General features: G+C 43.9%; 1 protein-coding gene across 1 annotated transcript in view; it reads right to left on the reverse strand.

Moving 5' to 3' along the window:
• Positions 1–19,107, reverse strand: part of LOC147025965 (collagen alpha-1(XXI) chain-like) — a 71,080-nt gene that overhangs the window by 34,123 nt on the left and 17,850 nt on the right. The window contains exons 2-5 of the mRNA XM_085883563.1: positions 13,612–13,748; positions 11,609–11,848; positions 11,237–11,420; positions 1,925–2,090 (exon numbers count right to left, since the gene is read on the reverse strand). Coding sequence (XP_085739689.1) covers positions 1,925–2,090; positions 11,237–11,420; positions 11,609–11,848; positions 13,612–13,748 — 727 coding nt within the window. The remainder of the gene's footprint in view (positions 1–1,924; positions 2,091–11,236; positions 11,421–11,608; positions 11,849–13,611; positions 13,749–19,107) is intronic.

The raw sequence follows: 19,107 nt of genomic DNA on the forward strand, positions 1-19,107 counted from the left end.
TTTAGGTAGATCGAATTTGGCGAGCGACCCTATCCTGTGCGGGTGGGCAATTGGCACGGTAGTGGTGGGGTTTAACCCCCACCCGTGACTAGCTCCTGGCATTGTTCCGAGAGGGTCACGACAAAATTGTCCGTCCGGTGGGCGAGAATTCGCAACTATATATATACATACATACATACATATATATATATATATATATATATATATATATATATATATATATATATATATATATATATATATATATATATATATATATATATATATATATATATATATATATATATATATATATATATCTCTACCACAGAATTCACTCCACTTCTCGCTCTGAGACACACAGCAGAGACCATCAAAACTCTCCTCCCTGTATCGTCCAGCCAGTGACACACATAGATCACTCAGATTCACGGCTGGGACCAACATCTCTCTCAGATTCACAGCCTGGGACTCGCACAGCCCGTAGCACCCAGCCATTAGTGCGCACAACCATTGGCTCAGCAACGGACAGCTGAGGGCGAGTCTAAACCAGAAGGGGTGTCCAAGAGTGTGCATCACACCCATTGGTGCTCCAGGAAAGGCCACGTGCACCGCACCCACTTTTTATTTTGTTTGTCTTGCGTTACCAGCTGAGTGTGCATGTGATAAGCTTAGCATTAAGATAACCAAGAAAATGTTACTGTCCAGTTAAGCATGCCATCCAGTAAACTTTGTATTTTGATTGCATTTTCGTTTTCCATGTCCCCATCACCATTATTTATTAAACCAGTGTTTGTTTTGAAATGATTGCTGTGTATTTAAGTCATGATCTCGTCCTCCTGCAGAACTAAATCCCACCCAGTTAAGCCAATCACGTGTGTTGAAACAACCATTTAGTTAAACTCGGACGGCACTCGGCAGAGCGCATTCCTCTGCCAGGGTGAACAGTTTGTGTTTTGTATCCCACTGATAGGCCGGATCTGGATCAGGACCTGAACCAAAATCTAACTGGCTTGTTCTCATCACCTTACCAACTCATCCAGCTAGTTTTGTCATAACTCATCCACAACTTTTTGAAATATCATGCTTTATATCGTTTTTTTGGCCCCGACTCTCAATGGTGAAGAATCATTTAAAAAATTATTGGATCCGCATCCGGATCTGGATCTTCACCAGAATCGAATCATTTCATCCTTGTCACACACCCAACATCTCCACCAAATTTTGTCCGAATCTGTCCACAAATTTTTTGAGATATCCTGTTCAGACAGCCAAACAGGCAGGGTTGACAACATAAGGGATTCATGATTCAAGCCATCTTCCGTGGCGGAGGTGATCAGTAAAGCAATTGCATTGTGGTGGATTATCCGCGTACACAAAGTTTCTCAAATGGTCTTGCGTCATCCGTCAGGGACACCAAGCAAGTTATAATACATTTGGGGCAAAGACATCAGGAGAGTGTGGACAAATCACAAGCTTGGGCGAACCAGTTTGGCATACCAATGTGTTCAGATTTTAGAGTCTCCTGATGTCCTTATCCTGAATGGAATGCCTTAGATGTACAAGAAGTTTTGAAAGTGGTTTGTGAAATTGCATTGCACTTTCAGGGAAAGCTCTCTATCTTCAGATTCTTTGCAGCCACCTTTCTCAGAGGTGGGGAAGGGTTCACGAAAATCCTGGATTATGGATGAATGTGTTCACCTGTTATGTTGTGGAGAAAATGAAAAACAGAAGACGTGATTTGAACCTGGGGCCATAGCATCATGAGAGAAGCACCCAGACGGGAATATTAAGCAGGTCTATCATTTAGGTTAACACTTAGTAAGGCCCAATGGTCTTATTAAGTTTGACCTTAATGATCCGTGAAGGTAGAGGGTGAGTTTCCCATTATGCTCAATTTCCATGAGACCATTGTGTTCAGTCAGCTTGTGTATATATTACTCACCATGTTTTTTCCGTAAGGTCTATTTTCGACCCAATGCTGTAAGCTTCGACATCTTGCAACGAACCCTCAGCCGGCTCGGCTTTCTCCATGACACGTAGACCTTCTAGTAGGTCGAATCCTTTCTCATCCCATCCACGACTCGGGATGCGCGTCGGGCACACAGTCTCTGCATGGCTCAAACAAATGTATCGGAACCAAAGAAGAATGCCAAAGAGCACCCATTAAGCTCAGTAACACCATGGCACATGGTAGTATTGAACCTGATATATGCATCAATAATTCCGAATGATGCACCAACACACTTGAATACTTTACTGCAGTATCCCTGACCATCAAAATATAGCAAGACGACAAGGACTCTCAAATACATAATTATCATATTCACACTTCATACAGTCATATATGGAGAAAGCAAAAAGCCATGTGACACATTTTCTTTTCAAAAAGAAGCACGGATACAGATATTGAAATTATAATTATGTGCAGTTGTGCGTTTTGCAAACTTCAGTCCTTGCTACGAGTAAAGGGGAATTTATGATCAAAAGTCCGATTTTGGTGCAAGGAGCAAGGAGCATGACAGTGCTTGAGTATAGCTGACCCAACATACACAATACAGATTGTAATTGGTGATGGCAATGTTGCAGAGAGCATGTACTTCCTCAATGAGAATTTCAGCATTGCTCATCTCCACTTGTTGATGTCCTTTGGGGATATGTTAAGTGGATAGCATAGGACTGCTGGGGAGCATGTTGGGCTTACTAGTGCCAGTGGAACCGATTTTACACAAGTGGAGAACACAAAGTGTGGACAATATGGATGCAAAAGCAAAATTGTGTTTCACCAGTTTGTGATTTTCTCGAGTTCTGAGGAAAGTGAAGAGGCTGCTGCCTGTATGTCAGAAAGATGAGAAATGGCACGACAGAGAGTGGAGTCATCAGCAAAGAGATAAAAAGAGGATTTTCCAGAGAGTCAATGAGATCATTGATGAAGATTAGGAATAATATGGGCCGAGAACACTGTCTTGTGGTCCTCCAGCCTTGACAGGGAGAGGAGATGAAAGGGTTCTGTTGAGAGCCACACCTTCTCTATGAGAGTGGAGGAAGTCAGTAATCCAAGAGTGGAATTGGCCTTGGATTCCATCGGCAGGCAGTTTTGAAAGCAAGGCAGGATCAAAAGCTCAAGATATGTCCAGAGAGATGGCCCTGATCTTATGTCTGATATGGAGGGCCTCCATCATTGTTCGGAAAGTAGAAGCAGCATGTCCAAGGAAGAGTGACCAGGTCTGAATCCGAATTGATGATCTGAGATGAAGCTGTTGGAGAAAAGGAATTATTTTATGTCAACTGTGATGATGGATACCATGACCTTGCTGATGATTGGAAGTAAGCGAATTGGTCTGTAGTTAAGGGGATCTGTTCTTGCATCTTTTATGTAATGCTGTGATGTTGGCTGATTTCCAATTTCCCAGGTGGATAAAGGAGACCAGTACTGGTGTTCAAAAAAAATAAAAAACGCGAATACGCAAATGTCGAAACAGATCACACTTTATGACCAGCGAATACACAGGGTTCACAAATAGCGAATCTGCAAAAAGTGGGGTCTGACAATATTGCTGAATTGGTTTTATCAATCGAAGGTTGACAATGGTATGCTATAACTATTGTATGATAATGACTGTAGCAAACATTTGTTACCCTTCACTTGATAATAAAAATCTATCATTTGCATGCAGACCGGCACCTTGACAAAGTCGAGTGTGCCTCCATATAACACTTGAACTTGCAGCATCCTCGACAATGGACGTTTACTCATAATTGGTAACATCTTCACTTGGGATGATCTTTCTACAATTTAGAATGAACATGTCCCAAGTGTGGTGAGATGCAGCCTTGTGATCTCTTCTTGCCTTCTCCGAACCTCATACATTTATCGTTGATCTTCAGTAACCATTTGATGTCCATAAACTAGTTCTCAGACATAAAAGCCCATTATCTTGGATTTTAACATTTATTACCTCCACCAACGAAGGTGAAAGAGGTTATGTTTTCACCCCTCTCTGTCTGTTTGTTTGTTTGTCTATCTGTGTGCAGGATAATCAAAAAGATCAAAAAGTTGTGGACGGATCCGGATGAAATTTTGTGGACAGGTTCGGTGTGTGACAAGGACGAACTGATTAGATTTTGGTGAAGATCCAGATCCGGATCTGACTACTAGAATTTTTCACCTTTGAGAGATTGGGCCAAAAACGATATATAGCACGACATCTAAAAAATGTATTGGGCCCAATATGTTCTCCTGGATCAGGCATTATGTGGTGGAGGTATGCGCTCTACCGAGTGCCCTTCTTCAGTAATTAACCTCCGCCATCGAAGATCGGAGGTTACTGTTTTCACCCCTTTCTGTTTGTTTGTTTTTGTTTGTTTGTGAACAGTATTACGGAAAAACTCCTCGACGGATTTCGACGAAACTTGGTGGGTGGGGGGGGGGGTTAGGTATGGTCCAAGGATTATGCCATTAGATTTTGGACTTGGCCCCCCCCCCCCCAAAAAAAAATTTAGAGAAAAAAATTTTTTTTTTGCATTTCTACATGTTTTAAGTGATTTCCAACCCCTCCCCCCCAAAAAAAAAATATAGAGAAAAAAAAATTTTTGCAACTTTTTTTTTTTTCAACAAAATTTCGATTTCTTTTTTTTTGCATTTCTACATGTTTTTAGTGATTTCCAACCCTCCCCCAAAAAAATTTAGAGAATTTTTTTTTTTTTTGCATTTCTACGCTTTAAGTGATTTCCAACCCCCCGCCCCCCCCCAAAAAAAATGTTGGAGAAAAGAACTATAACTCTGTCAGCACTGTTGACATCATATTTAATGAATAAGATATAAGGTTCACTTGAGTGACCCAGCAGTATTGGCGGCGGAGGTTTTGCACTCTCCCGAGTGCTCCCCCTCTAGTTAATATTGCATTACCTTTGTGATACATCCCAATTATGTTCAATCACGATAATAAGCCAAGACATGCGTTCAGCTCCTGTATTGCAACAGGCTGCCATGTTTTTCACATTTGCAGCAACTTGCAAAAACTAATGTACCATTTGTAAAGCACAACAAAATAATTTTTATAATTGCATCTCGGTCGCATAAATGCATCGATTGTTGAGATGTAAAAATGCACTTTGAAAAAAGCTCAATCGATGCACATCCATTATCAAGGACAGTGGTTCACATTGTCCACAAAATGTACAATTAAGCCAAGGTCAGAGGTCATCTGTGAATACATCTGCACTGTTTTATCACATCCTTCTTGAGCTTGTTGTGAAGGTTGTTACCCAACACACACAAGGTGAAGAGCGGGGTTAAGCAATTGGGTCACTTCTGTCCGTCCATCCACAAACGTCAGTTTATGATCAAGGAAAAACTTAATTTTAATTGTGTTATATTTTGAACACGAATCGGAACATGAACCCGTCATTTAGCCGTACTTTGGCTTGAGCACTGCACATGCGCAGGGTGGAGTGAGATAATTATTTTAATCTGTCTGTCTGGCATTCAATCAAAATTTAAAATCATTCCAAACAGAATATTTACTTTTTTAAAGGCATCATAAAAGACACAAACAACAACAAAACAAAGAACAAATGCAACGTGTAAGATAAGGTGATGCAATAGTCACTGCGTCAACGGCGGTAAACTTCCGGAATTATGTTTTTTTATACGACCTTTACAATCTTTGTTTTATTTTAATTTAATTATACTAGTACGTGCCCGTACGTGTGTGGCTGTACGTGCAACAAAACCCATTTCTATATCCCCCGCCAACTTCGATGGTTGGCGGGGGACAAAAATACTTTAAAACCGCTTGCCATAAACAACCACACAGGCCGTTCCTTCGCTCTCGCATGCCCGCACGTGCGTACCCATACGTGCGTGACCGTGCGTACCCGTACGTGCGTGGCCATACGTGCGTGACCATACGTGCAAACCAAAATAAAAATAAATAAAAACTTTCAAACAACCACACAGGGCGTTCCTTCGCTGTCGTAAACGACGACTAGATTGGGGCATTGTGTTTAAGAAAATCGAGAAAGTACAGAAATCGAGAAAGAAAGAATACAGTAAGTCGATAAATAGAGAAAAAAAAAAATCGAGAAGGAATACAGTAATTCGTCACGATCCAGAAGTCCGGAAGTTAAGTCCTCACTGTCCGGAAGTTCGCATATCGCAGTTACGATTATTCGCAATTTAGTTTTAATGGCCAATTATTCAATTAGCGCCAACGCATTTTGCCTTTTCGCAATGTCATCACAAGGAAAAATACAGAGAAGAGAAGAGAGGAAAAAAAAAAAACGTACGTGCAAAAAAAATAAAATAAAAATAAAAATACTTTCAAACAAGCACACAGGCCGTTCCTTTGCTCTCGTAAACGACGACTGGATTGGGGCATTGTGTTTATCTATAATTGCGTATATGAAATCGAGAAATTCTTACAATACACTGTCATCACTATCCGGAAGTAGTGAGTGCCCGTACGTTGTAACCCGTAATGGGGGAAGCGGCTGAGGTTCTCTTCCCCATCAGCCAGGCCTACGTAGCAAAGTGTCCTGTCATTGGTTGGTAAATAAATGGCCGCATCAACGTGTCTCATCATTGGTTGGTAAATAAATGACCATAACTTGTGAAGCACTTGTCCGATTAATAAGGTCACATACTCAGGTCCCCAGTAATATACCTGGCAAGTTTCAATTAGATCGGAGTCGAGAAACATCGGAGTTGAGAAACAGCGGTCGGTCTCTCTGTCTCTCTGTCACTCACACACACACACACACACACACACACACACACACACACACACACACACACACACACACACACACACACACACACACACACACACACACACACACACACACACACACACACACACACACACACACACACACACACACACACACACACACACATATATAGACAGATACCTGATCATTGGAGAACACAAATCACCTTCTTATCATTTTTTTTTTTGTGTACCTCATCGAGTTTATTCCAAAGATGGGAAAAAAAGAGGGAATGAAAGAGTGAAGGTGAGCAGTGATTCGTGATTTTGGTAGTTTTACCAGAAGAGGGTTGTTGGCGGACCTTGAGTGCCCTGCGGAAATATGATGGGGACAAATCGCAGAGAGAGAGAGAGAGCAGGGGGGGGGGGGGTGAGACCAGAGAGGAGACGGTAGAAGATGGAAAGACTACCGACCTGCCTGCGGTGAGAGAGTGAGAGGCCCAAAGACTCAGCCTCATCGCAGGGGATGCCAATGATCCCAAATGCCTTGGTTTCCACAGCGTGAAGCTGAGAAAGGTGGGAGGCAGGAGCACCAGCCCATAGGGGAGAGCAGTACTCCATCAGGCTGCAGACGAAAGCTTTGCATGTGGTCAGGAGCTCGGGTGGGCCGAGGAAGGACTTTGCATGACGGAGAATTCCCAGTCGGCAACTGGCTTTGGAGGCCAGGTTAGAAATGTGGCTTTCCCAGGAAAGATCATGGCAGATAGCGAGAACCAGAAGCTTGAAAGAATGGACTTCTTCCAGAGGATTGTTGAGAAAGTGGATGGGGGGGGGGGTTCTAAACAGTCCTTTCAAAGAGACATAGTGAGATTGTGAGATTTGTCCGGATTGAAAGACATGTTCCACGTGTTGGACCAGTTTCTGATTTTACCCAGATCTGCAATGAGCGAAGAAGCTGCTGCTTGCCGGTCTGAGGGATGACAGATGGTATGGCAGAGGATGGAGTCATCAGCAAAGACATAAACAGTATTTTCCAGAGAGTCGGAGAGATCATCGATGAAAACCAGAAAAAGAACAGGGCCCAGAACGCTACCTTGAGGAACTCCAGCCTGTACAGGAAGAGGGGATGAAAGAACTCCATTTAGGGCCACACGTTGGCTGCGACAGGAGAGGAAGTCTGTGAGCCATGAGTGGAGATGGCCTTGGATACCATAGGAAGAGAGTTTGGTGAGCAGAGCAGGGCAGGGTGCCAGACCGTGTCAAAGGCACGCGATATGTCGAGGGATAGGGCTCTGATTTAATGTCCGGCATTAAGGACCTCCAACCATTGTTGGGAGAGCAGAAGCAGCATATCCAGGGTAGAGTGATTGGTCTGAAACCAAATTGATGATCGGAAATCAAGCCATTAGAGAAGAGGAAGGATTTAATGTCTGAAGCAATGATGGATTCCATAACCTTGCTGGTGATTGGGAGAAGGCTGATTGGTCTGTTGTTGCAGGGATCAGTTTTTGCACCTTTTTATGCAGGGCAGTAATGTTTGCTGATTTCCAAGCAGATGGCAGATGTCCTTGAGAAAATGAGAGGATGAATAGAACAGAGAGAGGGTGAGCAAGAGCAGAGGAGCAGGTTCTTAGGATATGTGGGCTGCTGCCATCTGGATCAGTTGCAGAATCTGAGTCGAGGTTTGACAGCAAGCTCTCCACCTTGTCAGAAGAAAAGGTCACAGAGTCCAGGGACAGTTGAGTGTAACTGGGTGTGACTGGGTAAGGTGGGTACAGAAAGCGATGGTTTTCGGACACAAGATTTTTATGCAAACACTGAGTTTAAGCATTCAGCCTTTTCACGTGCTGTACCTGCAGTGCGGCTATTTGAAGTAAGGGAGGGGATGGAGGAGGAACATACACCAGAAACAGATTTGATTAGATGCCACCAGGATTTGGAGGAGGGAGGGAGGTTTAAGAGTTCAGACTTGAGATTAGAAAGATGTTTTCTGGCTCTCCTGAGGGTAGATACACACTTGTTCTGAACTTTATCGAAGGAACTGAGATTATCCTCAGGTGGGTTTGCTTTCCATGAGGCAAAGACAAGTTGTTTCAGGACAACTGCCTCACCACAAGCTTCAGTGAACCATGGGCGTGAGGAAGGGTAGGACAACTGAAGACGAGAAGGGATAAATCTGTGCATGAGGAAGAGCAAGTTTCTTTGAAAGAATTCCCAGGATGAGTTGCTGTTGGAGAAAGTAGTGATGGGAGAGCAGTCTAGAAGTTTGATGGCTGCTTGGAGACCCTGCCAGTCAGCTTGAGTGAAATGCCAGATTCGATGGCGCTGAGGTGGTTCTCTGATAACAGCCAGAGAGATGTCCACTTTGACAAGCACGTTGTCAGAAGAACCGATTGGAGCAGCTGAAGAACAGCAGATATTTTCAGGGAAATTTGTGAAAATCAGATCCAGAAGAGATGGAGTACCATTGGTTGAGATCCAGGTCGGGAAATTGACCGATTGAGTCAGTCCCAATGAGTCGCAGAAAGCTTTTGCTGAAGTGCCATGCCAGTTGAGAGAGGTACCCATACCTAACCAACTGACATGATAACAATTGAAGTCGCCACATATGAGGAAGAGAGAGTTTGGATGAGAAGAAAGAAGTTGGTCCATGTTTTCGGATAGTGAGGGGTAAATGGAGTCTGGTGTTGGCGCAGTGGTTAGGGCAGCAGCTTGGGATCCAAAAGGTCCTGAGTTCAATGCCCGTTGGGCCACTGAATTAATACACCAGGAGATTGACTCAGCCTGTCATCCTTCCGAGGTCGGAGTTGTGAGTACCAGTATACTGGGCCGGTGTATACCCCGGTTAGAATAGGTGTACCAGATCCCTGTGTCGTAAGAGGCGACCAGGGTTGCATCAGGAAGGGCATCCGGCGTAAAACCTGTGCCAAATCATTATGCGGATCATAACGGACGATCTGCTGTGGCGACCCCTAACGGGAGCAGCTGAAAGAAGAAGACGAAGAAGAAGAGGTGTAAATGGAGTCATCACTGTTTGGTGGATGGTGCAGTAGACATATAAACATGAGGTGGGAGTGGAGGGGAAGCCATAGCCAGAGGTATTCCTGGGGGTGTGAGGGAGTGAGGGCAGTGCATGGAGAGTGAGGAATAGAGTCTTTGATGAAGAGAGTAACTCCTCCATCAGGATGACGAGGCTCAGGTCTGTCAAACCAGAGGAGGGAGTAACCAGGGAGAGATACTTGGGAGTCAGAGACGTCTTGAGGGAGGAAAGTTTCTGTTTGGCAGATTATGTCTGGTTTGTCAGTGGCAACCTGTATGGAAAGATCTATAAGGTTTGAGCGAAGGCCCCGGATATTTGAGGTCCACATTGTTAATGAAGAGGGAGGGAGGAGGCTTGGGGTGCAGGAGGTGGGAGGGGAGGGGGAGGGCAGGAGAAGGGACGAGGGGGGGAGGTCAGGAGAGTTGTTGAAAGAGTGTGGGAAATTACAGAATAGCTCGGGGAGGGGGCCGGATGTGGAGGAGAAAAGGCTCTGTGGTGCTGGGGGAGAGGAGGGGCAAGAGAGGGGGTAGAAGGCAGTTGAGCATTTGAGGAGGTGGAGGTGAGAGGGCTGGGGAAGGAGGCAGCTTTGTGAATGTGAGGAGGGGGGACTTTGAGAAGGGTGAGTGGGGAGAGTTGAGGGAGAAAGGTAAGAGGGAGGCTTGGAGGGAGAAGAGTGTGATCGTTGCTTTGAAAGGGAGAGGTGAGAGGGGTGAGTTGGTACTGAAGTTGGAAAAAAAAAAAAAAGAGAATGGTTGATGGAAAGCGAACATTCATCTCTTCCAAAAATCTTCAATTTTGCAGCACTTCGACATGTAAAATAAGGTGGTGTATAAGACTGCTTCAACGGTGCTAAACTTCCAAACTTTTTTTCTACGACCTTTAAAATCATTATTTAATTTCAATTTTCCTATATATTTCGACACTTTGTGAGGTGTTCTATGAAGTCTCAAGTTTGGTATTGTTTCAAATGTTTGAACCCTGCAACAGATTGATAACCTGTCCTTGGTCAACTCTTGCATTGAATTGAAGCATTAATGTCTTCTGAAGAATACCCAATGACCATCAAGCTCAATCACCACTTTTATCTGATTTGTAGAAAGAACATCAATCCAGATGGAGAACATCAAATCAGGTAGTTTAACAATGGAAAACTCAGCAATATGTTTCCATTCTCTCTCCTCTAATAAGGAGTATGGGCAGTTCAAGCAATGTCAAAACATATTTTCAGACAATCGTATCGTCAACATAGTCTTTGCTTTCAAAGTCTTTGCTCGATTTCAGTGTCGGTAGCCTTTATGAAATTTGTAATATTATAACATATTATTCCTCAACAATGTATTCAATGGAATTTTTGGCAAGACATTGTTTATTCACCAGTACATCTATTTATTATTATACTGCATTTACCTGATTACATGTACACTTTAAAACATTCGTTTCAAAAGCTTCAGCACCTCATATCACTTGATCTTGCCTAATATTTCCCCTAAAATATCCCAATTACCTTCACAAATTTTCTGTTTGATAACTTCCTTGATGCGAGATATGGCTCCATAGTCTTCAACGTAGAACACATAGGACGAGGAAGGCTTGTTGGCGATCTCTTTGAGCTCTGCCTCTTCAACCTCATTTCCAACACCAATTGCAAATAGTGTAATGCCCTTTTCTCTTGCTTCCAGTGCAGCGACCTGAATAAAGGAAATTGTAAACATATCAGCAAAAATCTAAACAAAATGTCAGCGTATCAACAAAAGTGAAATGTCCAAAAAAATATAAATTGTAAGAAGAAGAAAAAAACTCAAAAATTAAGGTTCTGGAACAACCAATTGGACAAACAGCCCTACCCCACAAATACTCCACTCACATGCTCACTCACCGTTACATTGTCCTGAGATTTTCCATCTGTCACAACAACAACAGTGCGCACCAAGACGGCACTGGCACGAGGAGAAACAGGGAAAACCTGCTTTGTGACAAACTGGATGGAGCGGCCTGTCTGGGTGTTTCCTCCCATGTAGAGGATGTCAGAAATGGCAGCAATTAGCCGTTCGCTAGATTTGTGTGCAGCCAAGGAGATCTCCAGCTGGGGTGCATCACTATACTGGATCACAGAAACCTGCACAAGGTTGGGGGTTAGGGTCCTCGCTTAGACTTGATTAAATCAGCACACACACACACACACACACACACACACACACACACACACACACACACACACACACACACACACACACACACACACACACACACACACACACACACACACACACACACATTTCTTCTGATGACTCATCGGTAACCTGTTAATTTCTTGCATGAAAAACAGCTTGGGAAAGTTATGCGAGTATTGCTTCTAAAACTATGGGCAGTCTTAAATTGCAGAGGAATATAAACCATTAAGGCATTTATTTATCTGACAGGATGGTACTGACGTAGTGCTTTATATTTAATATTTAATATAATAATATATTTTTAATATATAACTTAATCACAGAGTTATTTACATATATTTTTCTGTTAATAACATACAATTCAAGCTTTGCTAAATATTGCCTCATGTAGAACCCTTGAAATTGTACATATTTTTCGTATTAACATTATCAATAAACATATGGAAACGATACAAGTCATATTTTCTCTTTCCGTAGATCTTACATGTTTGGTCATATTTACAATGTATGGAATTAACCTCATGACAAAATCTTCATCAAAAGATAATCTCTTCCTAACAGCATGCTAATTATTACCTCCGCCACCTATGGTGGACGGAGGTTACATTTTCACCCATGTCTGTCTGTTTGTTTGTCTGCGAGCAAGATATCTCAAAACGTTGTAGACGGATTTGGACGAAATTTTGTGGAGAGGTTGGGTGTGTGACAAGGACGAATTGATTCGATTATGGTGAAGATGCGAATCCAGATCTGGATACAAGAGTTATTTTATCTTTTAAATGATTCTTCACCAATGAGAGATAAAGCTAAAAATGATATGTAGCACAAGATCTCAAAAAGTTACAGATGGATTCAGACTAAATTTGGTGGACAGGTTGGATGTGTGACAAGAATGAATAGATTTGGTTCTGGTGAAGATCTGGATCTGGATGCGGTTCCGAGAATTTTTGAGTGATTCTTCACCATTGAGTGATTTGGACCAAATTCGATATATAGCATGATATCTCAAAAAGTTGTGGACGAGTTATGACAAAACTTGGTGGATGAGTTGGTTGGGTGACAAGAACAAGCCGATTAGATTTTAATTCAGGTCCGGATTCAGATCAACGTAAGGTGTTCAGCCTGGTGGAAGTATGCGCTCCACCGAGTGCCGTTCTAGCTTTTAGTTATGTATCGGCATCTTCAGTAATAGTTGTGTTTTTATCCCCCGCCGCGTGGCGGAAGGGGGATATTGTTGTCACCCGGGTCGTCCGTCCGTCCATCCGTCTGTCCGGCTGGGTGTCAACATTTATAGCTGTGAGTGCGATAACTCATAAACTGTTCGCCACATCGATTTGAAATTTGGGTCACACATGTACCACCTGAAAAGGAAGAACCCTATTGATTTTGGGCGTGGCCGGATCCAAGATGGCCGACTGGGGCGGCTATCTTGAAAAAAATGTTTCAATGGTGGGAGATTCCCCATCTCTGATGGGTATATTTTTAACTTGATACTCACTGAGTGTACTGTTTGAGCAGATATTTCTGAAAGATTAGCTTTACGTCTTAAGACTTAACATGAGATTGTGCTTACACCAACTTCATGAACAAGATGCAAAATAAAACCTCAGAGGGATAATGTTGCAAGCATTTATTTTTCATTGTTGTAGGCTTGCATTATGAGCATGCATTAATGATTTAGCCCTAATGTCAGAATACCCCACGGCACCAGTGTGTACTCTGGCCCAATGTCAAAGCTGCTGGAGATGTTGACAAGCCATTGTTTAACCGTCTCGAAGTTTTCAGGCTTCACACTCCACGAGCCATCCAGGAGGAAAACCAGCTCGTTAGCAGCTGTGCGGCAGCCTGAGGAGGCAGATAAAGCATAAGGTGCAGATAAGGAACAGATAGGATAAAACATAGACGAGGAATATATAGGATAAGGTGTGGATAATGCACATATAGGAAGTATGAGAACTAGGACACTGACAAGGACAGAAAAACTCATCAGCTGATTTGAAAAATTTAAATCATCGCATTCAATTATTCTAATCCCCAAGCTATTGGTTCACGAGTCAGTAAGTTCACGAGTCAGTAAGTGACCACTATATTCGTTATTGGTGTGTGTCTGTCTGTCTGTCTCTGTCTGCTGGGTAGTCGATCTAGTCGAAAAAAAAAATGAGATTTTTTTGTACCCTTATTATCAGTATTTCCGTCGATATGTTTGTCTGTCTGTCTGTCTCTCTGTATGTATGTCTGTTTGGTCCAGTGCTCCGTTAATACAATGGCAATTTCGATGAAACTGGGTTGGTAGGTTCATACCATGACCTAGTTGTGTGCAAATGAGAACCGTTGCTATGGACACCACCGTTGCCGAGCAACGGGACTTTGAAATTTTTGAAAAATCATAAAAAAATTATTTTTTCGAAAATCAAAAATCGGGCCACGAGCGACTGTGGGCAGTACATTCAGCCATATTGTCAAAAATTCCCAGCCGGATCCTATGAAAACTGTTGGAGAAGATAGACTTTGAATGAACCCTGGTCGAAAACAATAAAAAAACGAAGTTCGTTATATCTCAGAGACTATAAGTCAGATATACATGAAACTGGTATGGTAGGTTCATGGTATGTCCTAGTTATGTGTGAGAAAGAACCGTTGCTATGGACCCCGCCGTTGCCTAGCAACGGCCGGCTGCCCATGTACGCCTACCGGCTCGTCTGTCTGTCTGTCTGTCTGTCTGTCCCGAGCATAACTCCGTGGATTTTGATCCAATCCTGATAAAATTTTGGTGGGAGGTTTATATCATGATCTGGTTGTGTTTTCCTGAGAATGAGCATGGTGCGCCCATTATGGGTGGAGCCACGCCCCAAAAAAAGTGTTTTTAGGGGGACGCCGGCGTCCCCCACGGAGCCAGGTAAATAAAGCCCCACGGAGCTCGATTTTTCATTTTCGTCCCAAGGTCAAGGTCACGAACTTAGAAAATTGCGAATTTTGACATAAAAATCCATCTTCTCCGAGGGGGTTTGTCGAATCTGGCATGGTTTCGGTATTTGGTTAGCCCAATGGCACCTGCATAGCCCCACGGAGCTCGATTTTTCATTTTCGACCCAAGGTCAAGGGCACAAGGTCACACACTTAGAAAATTGCGAATTTTGACATAAAAATCATACCACCGCCCAAACTTTGAGAGCTAGGATGACAATATTTTTTATGCACAATCTTGAGGTCATTCCCCACTGAAAGTCTTGAAACCATTTTGCTCTATCTCGAACACCTTGCCCGTGGCGCCCCCTTCAAGTTTGTTTTTACGCTGATTTCATCAAAGTATGGATAATCCGAGGAGTGCGAAATGCCATATAGCCTATATGACGTTATATTGTTCCTGGAATGTTCCAGAGGAAGTTTTGCACCAAAGGTCATAATCCTTGACCTTTAAAGTTCACAAAGGTCAAATTTTCAAAGTTGTGGGAATCGAACCGGGTTTTCGACCTTCTTCGACGAACTAACTTCAATAAGCTATAGCACGTATGCTGTTTTCTTATTTTAATGTCCACAACATTGTTTGATGACCTTTAAAGGTTATGCAAAGGTCAAATTTTGAAAGTTGTTGAACGAAACTGGGTTTTCGACAATTTGCAGCTAATAACCTGTCACTCGTACCACATCACGTTTATCATTTTTATAACTTGGTCAAACATAATCACATCGTCTCATCCTTGACTTCTGAAACAATCTACATCGTCAAATACCGCTCGTGAACCATTGCCGTCTCCAGACTTGTTCTATATTACACTGTGGTTTTGGCCAAATTTATTCATATTGTCTTTGTTTTAGAAAATCAGTTATTAAACAATGCATAGTGATAAAAACTCATGGGAAACTTGAAGAGTTTTTGTACAAAACTTTTGAATATTTTTTTTAATCCCTGTTCATCATATGACGTAATCAACCTATAAATTGTGTGATGCATTTCAAGATCTGTGATATAATGTGAGCCGTAGTGTCTCTCCGTGCGTTTAGCTGTCTCCCGTTTCCGGTGGCTGCTTCCCACGCTGCATTTGAAAAGCTCCACACGCAGGCAAGCCTCAACATTTAACCAGAAGATGAGCATGATATCAAATGAGATACATTTCAAACATATAAATACAACACAGAATCGGTATATTTAACGGTGCATTAAGATATGACATGAGGATTATCACAAAGTTTAAGAAACCATGCCAGCAAAATAAACTTCAAAGATATCCAAAATAAACTTAAATTGAACATTCAGTGGACTTGATGACGTAATTTGTTTGACTTGGAGCGTCCACTCTGAGTCTAACCAGCCAAGTCAATCCAGTAGGAATATCAAAGACTCTAAAAATGGTGCATGTGCTTCCTTGCTTGACATTGAACATTTTAAAAGGATACAGCATGGACACATAGAGAGAGGGGAGAGAGAGAGACAAAGGGGAGGAAGAGAGGAGAAGGAAGAGAGAGAGAGAGAGAGAGAGAGAGAGAGAGAGAGAGAGAGAGAGAGAGAGAGAGAGAGAGAGAGAGAGAGAGAGAGAGAGAGAGAGAGAGAGAGAGAGAGAGAGAGAGAGAGAGAGAGAGAGAGAGAGAGAGAGAGAGAGAGAGAGAGAGAGAGAGAGAGAGAGAGAGAGAGAGAGAGAGAGAGAGAGAGAGAGAGAGAGAGAGAGAGAGAGAGAGAGAGAGAGAGAGAGAGAGAGAGAGAGAGAGAGAGAGAGAGATGAAGAGAGAGAGAGAGAGAGATGGGAGAGAGGGAACAGAGAAAGGGAGGGAGGAAAGATCGGGGATAGGGTGGGAGAGAGGGAGGGAGGGAGGCAAGAGCGGAGATGGGGTGGGAGAGAGGGAAGAGAGAGAGGGAGGGAGGCGAGAGGGGGAGGCGAGAGGGGAGGCGAGAGGGGGAGGCGAGAGGGGGGGGAGGGAGAGAGGGATGGGAGAGAGGGAGGGAGAGAGGGAGGAGAGAGGGAGGGAGGAGAGAGGAGAGAGAGAGAGAGAGAGAGAGAGAGAGAGAGAGAGAGAGGAGAGAGGAGAGAGAGAGGGAGGAGAGAGAGAGAGAGGGAGGAGAGAGAGAGGGAGGGAGGAGAGAGAGAGAGGGAGGGAGGAGAGAGAGAGTGAGGAAGGCGAAAGAGTGAAGGGGTGGAGAGAGGGGGGGAGAGAGAGAGAGGGAGGCAAGAGAGAGGATGGGGTGGGAGAGAGGGGGGGGAGAGAGAGAGAGAGAGAGAGAGAGAGAGAGAGAGAGAGAGAGAGAGAGAGAGAGAGAGAGAGAGAGAGAGAGGGAGAGAGAGAGAGAGAGAGAGAGAGAGAGAGAGAGAGAGAACGGGAATGGCCGTAGAAGGAGAGAGGTGAGGGTGGTGGAGGGTTTATCGGTGGTGGTTTTATGGTTATGGCGGTTGAGACGTGGTTGGTTCAAAATAAAGATAGAACAGAAAAACGGATATCTCAAAGCGTCGCAGCCCGAATGAATCACATAAATTCCCTCTAAACAATGGGTTTGGGGCTAACTACACATGTACTTAGAGTTATCTCACCTACGGGCCCTGAATGGTGTTTTGCGAATTTCCACAGCCGTAACAATATATATATAAATATATACACACTTACAAATATATACTATAAATATATTGTTGTGGGCTGGGGGTTGATGGCGAGAACGACCGCGAGGTGGGGGAGGCTACGCCATCTCCCACCAGACTCCCTGGAATTGTTGGCCGCCGCTCCGGATAATTCCCTGACGCGGCGTGTCGCTGAACAGACCATGGACGCCAATATCTCAACCACATAGCGTAGGGTTTATTTATCTATAACCAATTTACCTAATTAACTACATGATTTTGACTCCCGGGGAAAACATGCCCTTGGCATATCTTGCTCAAACCGGGTTACGCTACCGACTGTGGCAGAGTTCCAACCACCGACTACCAACTCCGGTTCGGGTGCAGCCGAGCAGAAACTGCCAAAGCCGTGCCGGCTAGAATGAACGGATTACCGGGGATGAACCCCCGCTTATACTCAGACCCGGACCATGCTAAAGCAATGTAAGAAGGGACAGAAATGGACTGGGAACATTTCTAATAAATGTATTAATAGTAAAATAAAGACAAAGGCAAGATTTGGTGCGAATGTGCAAGCAGGGAAATATTTACAATAAGCAAAAACACTGACTCAATTCTACTTAAAGACAGGCCCACATGCAGACACACAAAAAGAAAAGAAACCCCAGAGTCTTTATTTGACCCTCGCAGCCATGAAGAGAGACAAGCTGGGGGTCAGAGTTCGGTGGGTACCTGGTGGTCAGAGGGAAAGCGTGCTCTGTAGTGAGGCACCTGCCAAAGGTCGTCAGTTTGGTCCCAGTCGCAAGTGTGGGACTCGTGGCTCGTGGCAGAGCTCGCGTGGTGAATAGTCGGGGTCCACAGAACTCCTCTCCCCGTAACAGCCACCGTGGACAAAAACTGCCTGACCCAACCACCATGAAAAACTCCTGGTCCACCTACCGTGAAAACTCCTCTCCACCGAAATCCCCGCTGAGGATGGCGTAGTAACTTTTATGGACCTCCCTCAGTGGGGAGGGGCCTTTATGAAACTGACGTCACTGTTCGCCCCGATTGGACGGGGCTTCTATGGGTCCGCCCTTTCTGGACAGGGTTTCGGCCATACCGGGAAGCCATACAGGGTTTCGGCCATACCGCCCACTCCACGCATGCTGACTCGCCCGAAAAGGTACTTCACAAAGATTTTGCCTCGAAACAGCGAGTCTCCGTTTGGGCGGGTGAAGCGCTTGTTCAGTGGTGTTGTCAGTTTGTTTGTTGGTTGGTCTTAGATGATTTGTTGGATGTAAAGATTTAATAACCTACCTAAAAAGAAATCGCAATACACACCTTTGATTCTCCCACTCGACAAAAGGAAGGGACATGACTCACATGACCTTAACGGAATAACTGACCTTTGGGACATCTGTATGTTTGAATGCAAATGGTTTCCAGATCCGTAACAATACATATGTGTGTATATATATATATGTATTGTTGTAGATTTCCGCCCGTTCGGCGTGCGGACGACCGCCTTAGCCGAATTGCGGCCGCGCGTCCACCGAACGCGCAATCTTGTCGTAGCTTCCGGATCAACGCCGAAACCCAGCTACGGGTGTTTTTAACACACCATAAACCAACCAATCCCTTTGTCCATGTGCTACAGGGTTGATCGCCGAATTGTCGAT

The sequence above is a fragment of the Eptatretus burgeri genome, chromosome 5, assembly GCF_056783735.1.
Source record: "Eptatretus burgeri isolate ZD-2024b chromosome 5, Ebu_testis_v1, whole genome shotgun sequence".
Taxonomy (NCBI): domain Eukaryota; kingdom Metazoa; phylum Chordata; class Myxini; order Myxiniformes; family Myxinidae; genus Eptatretus; species Eptatretus burgeri.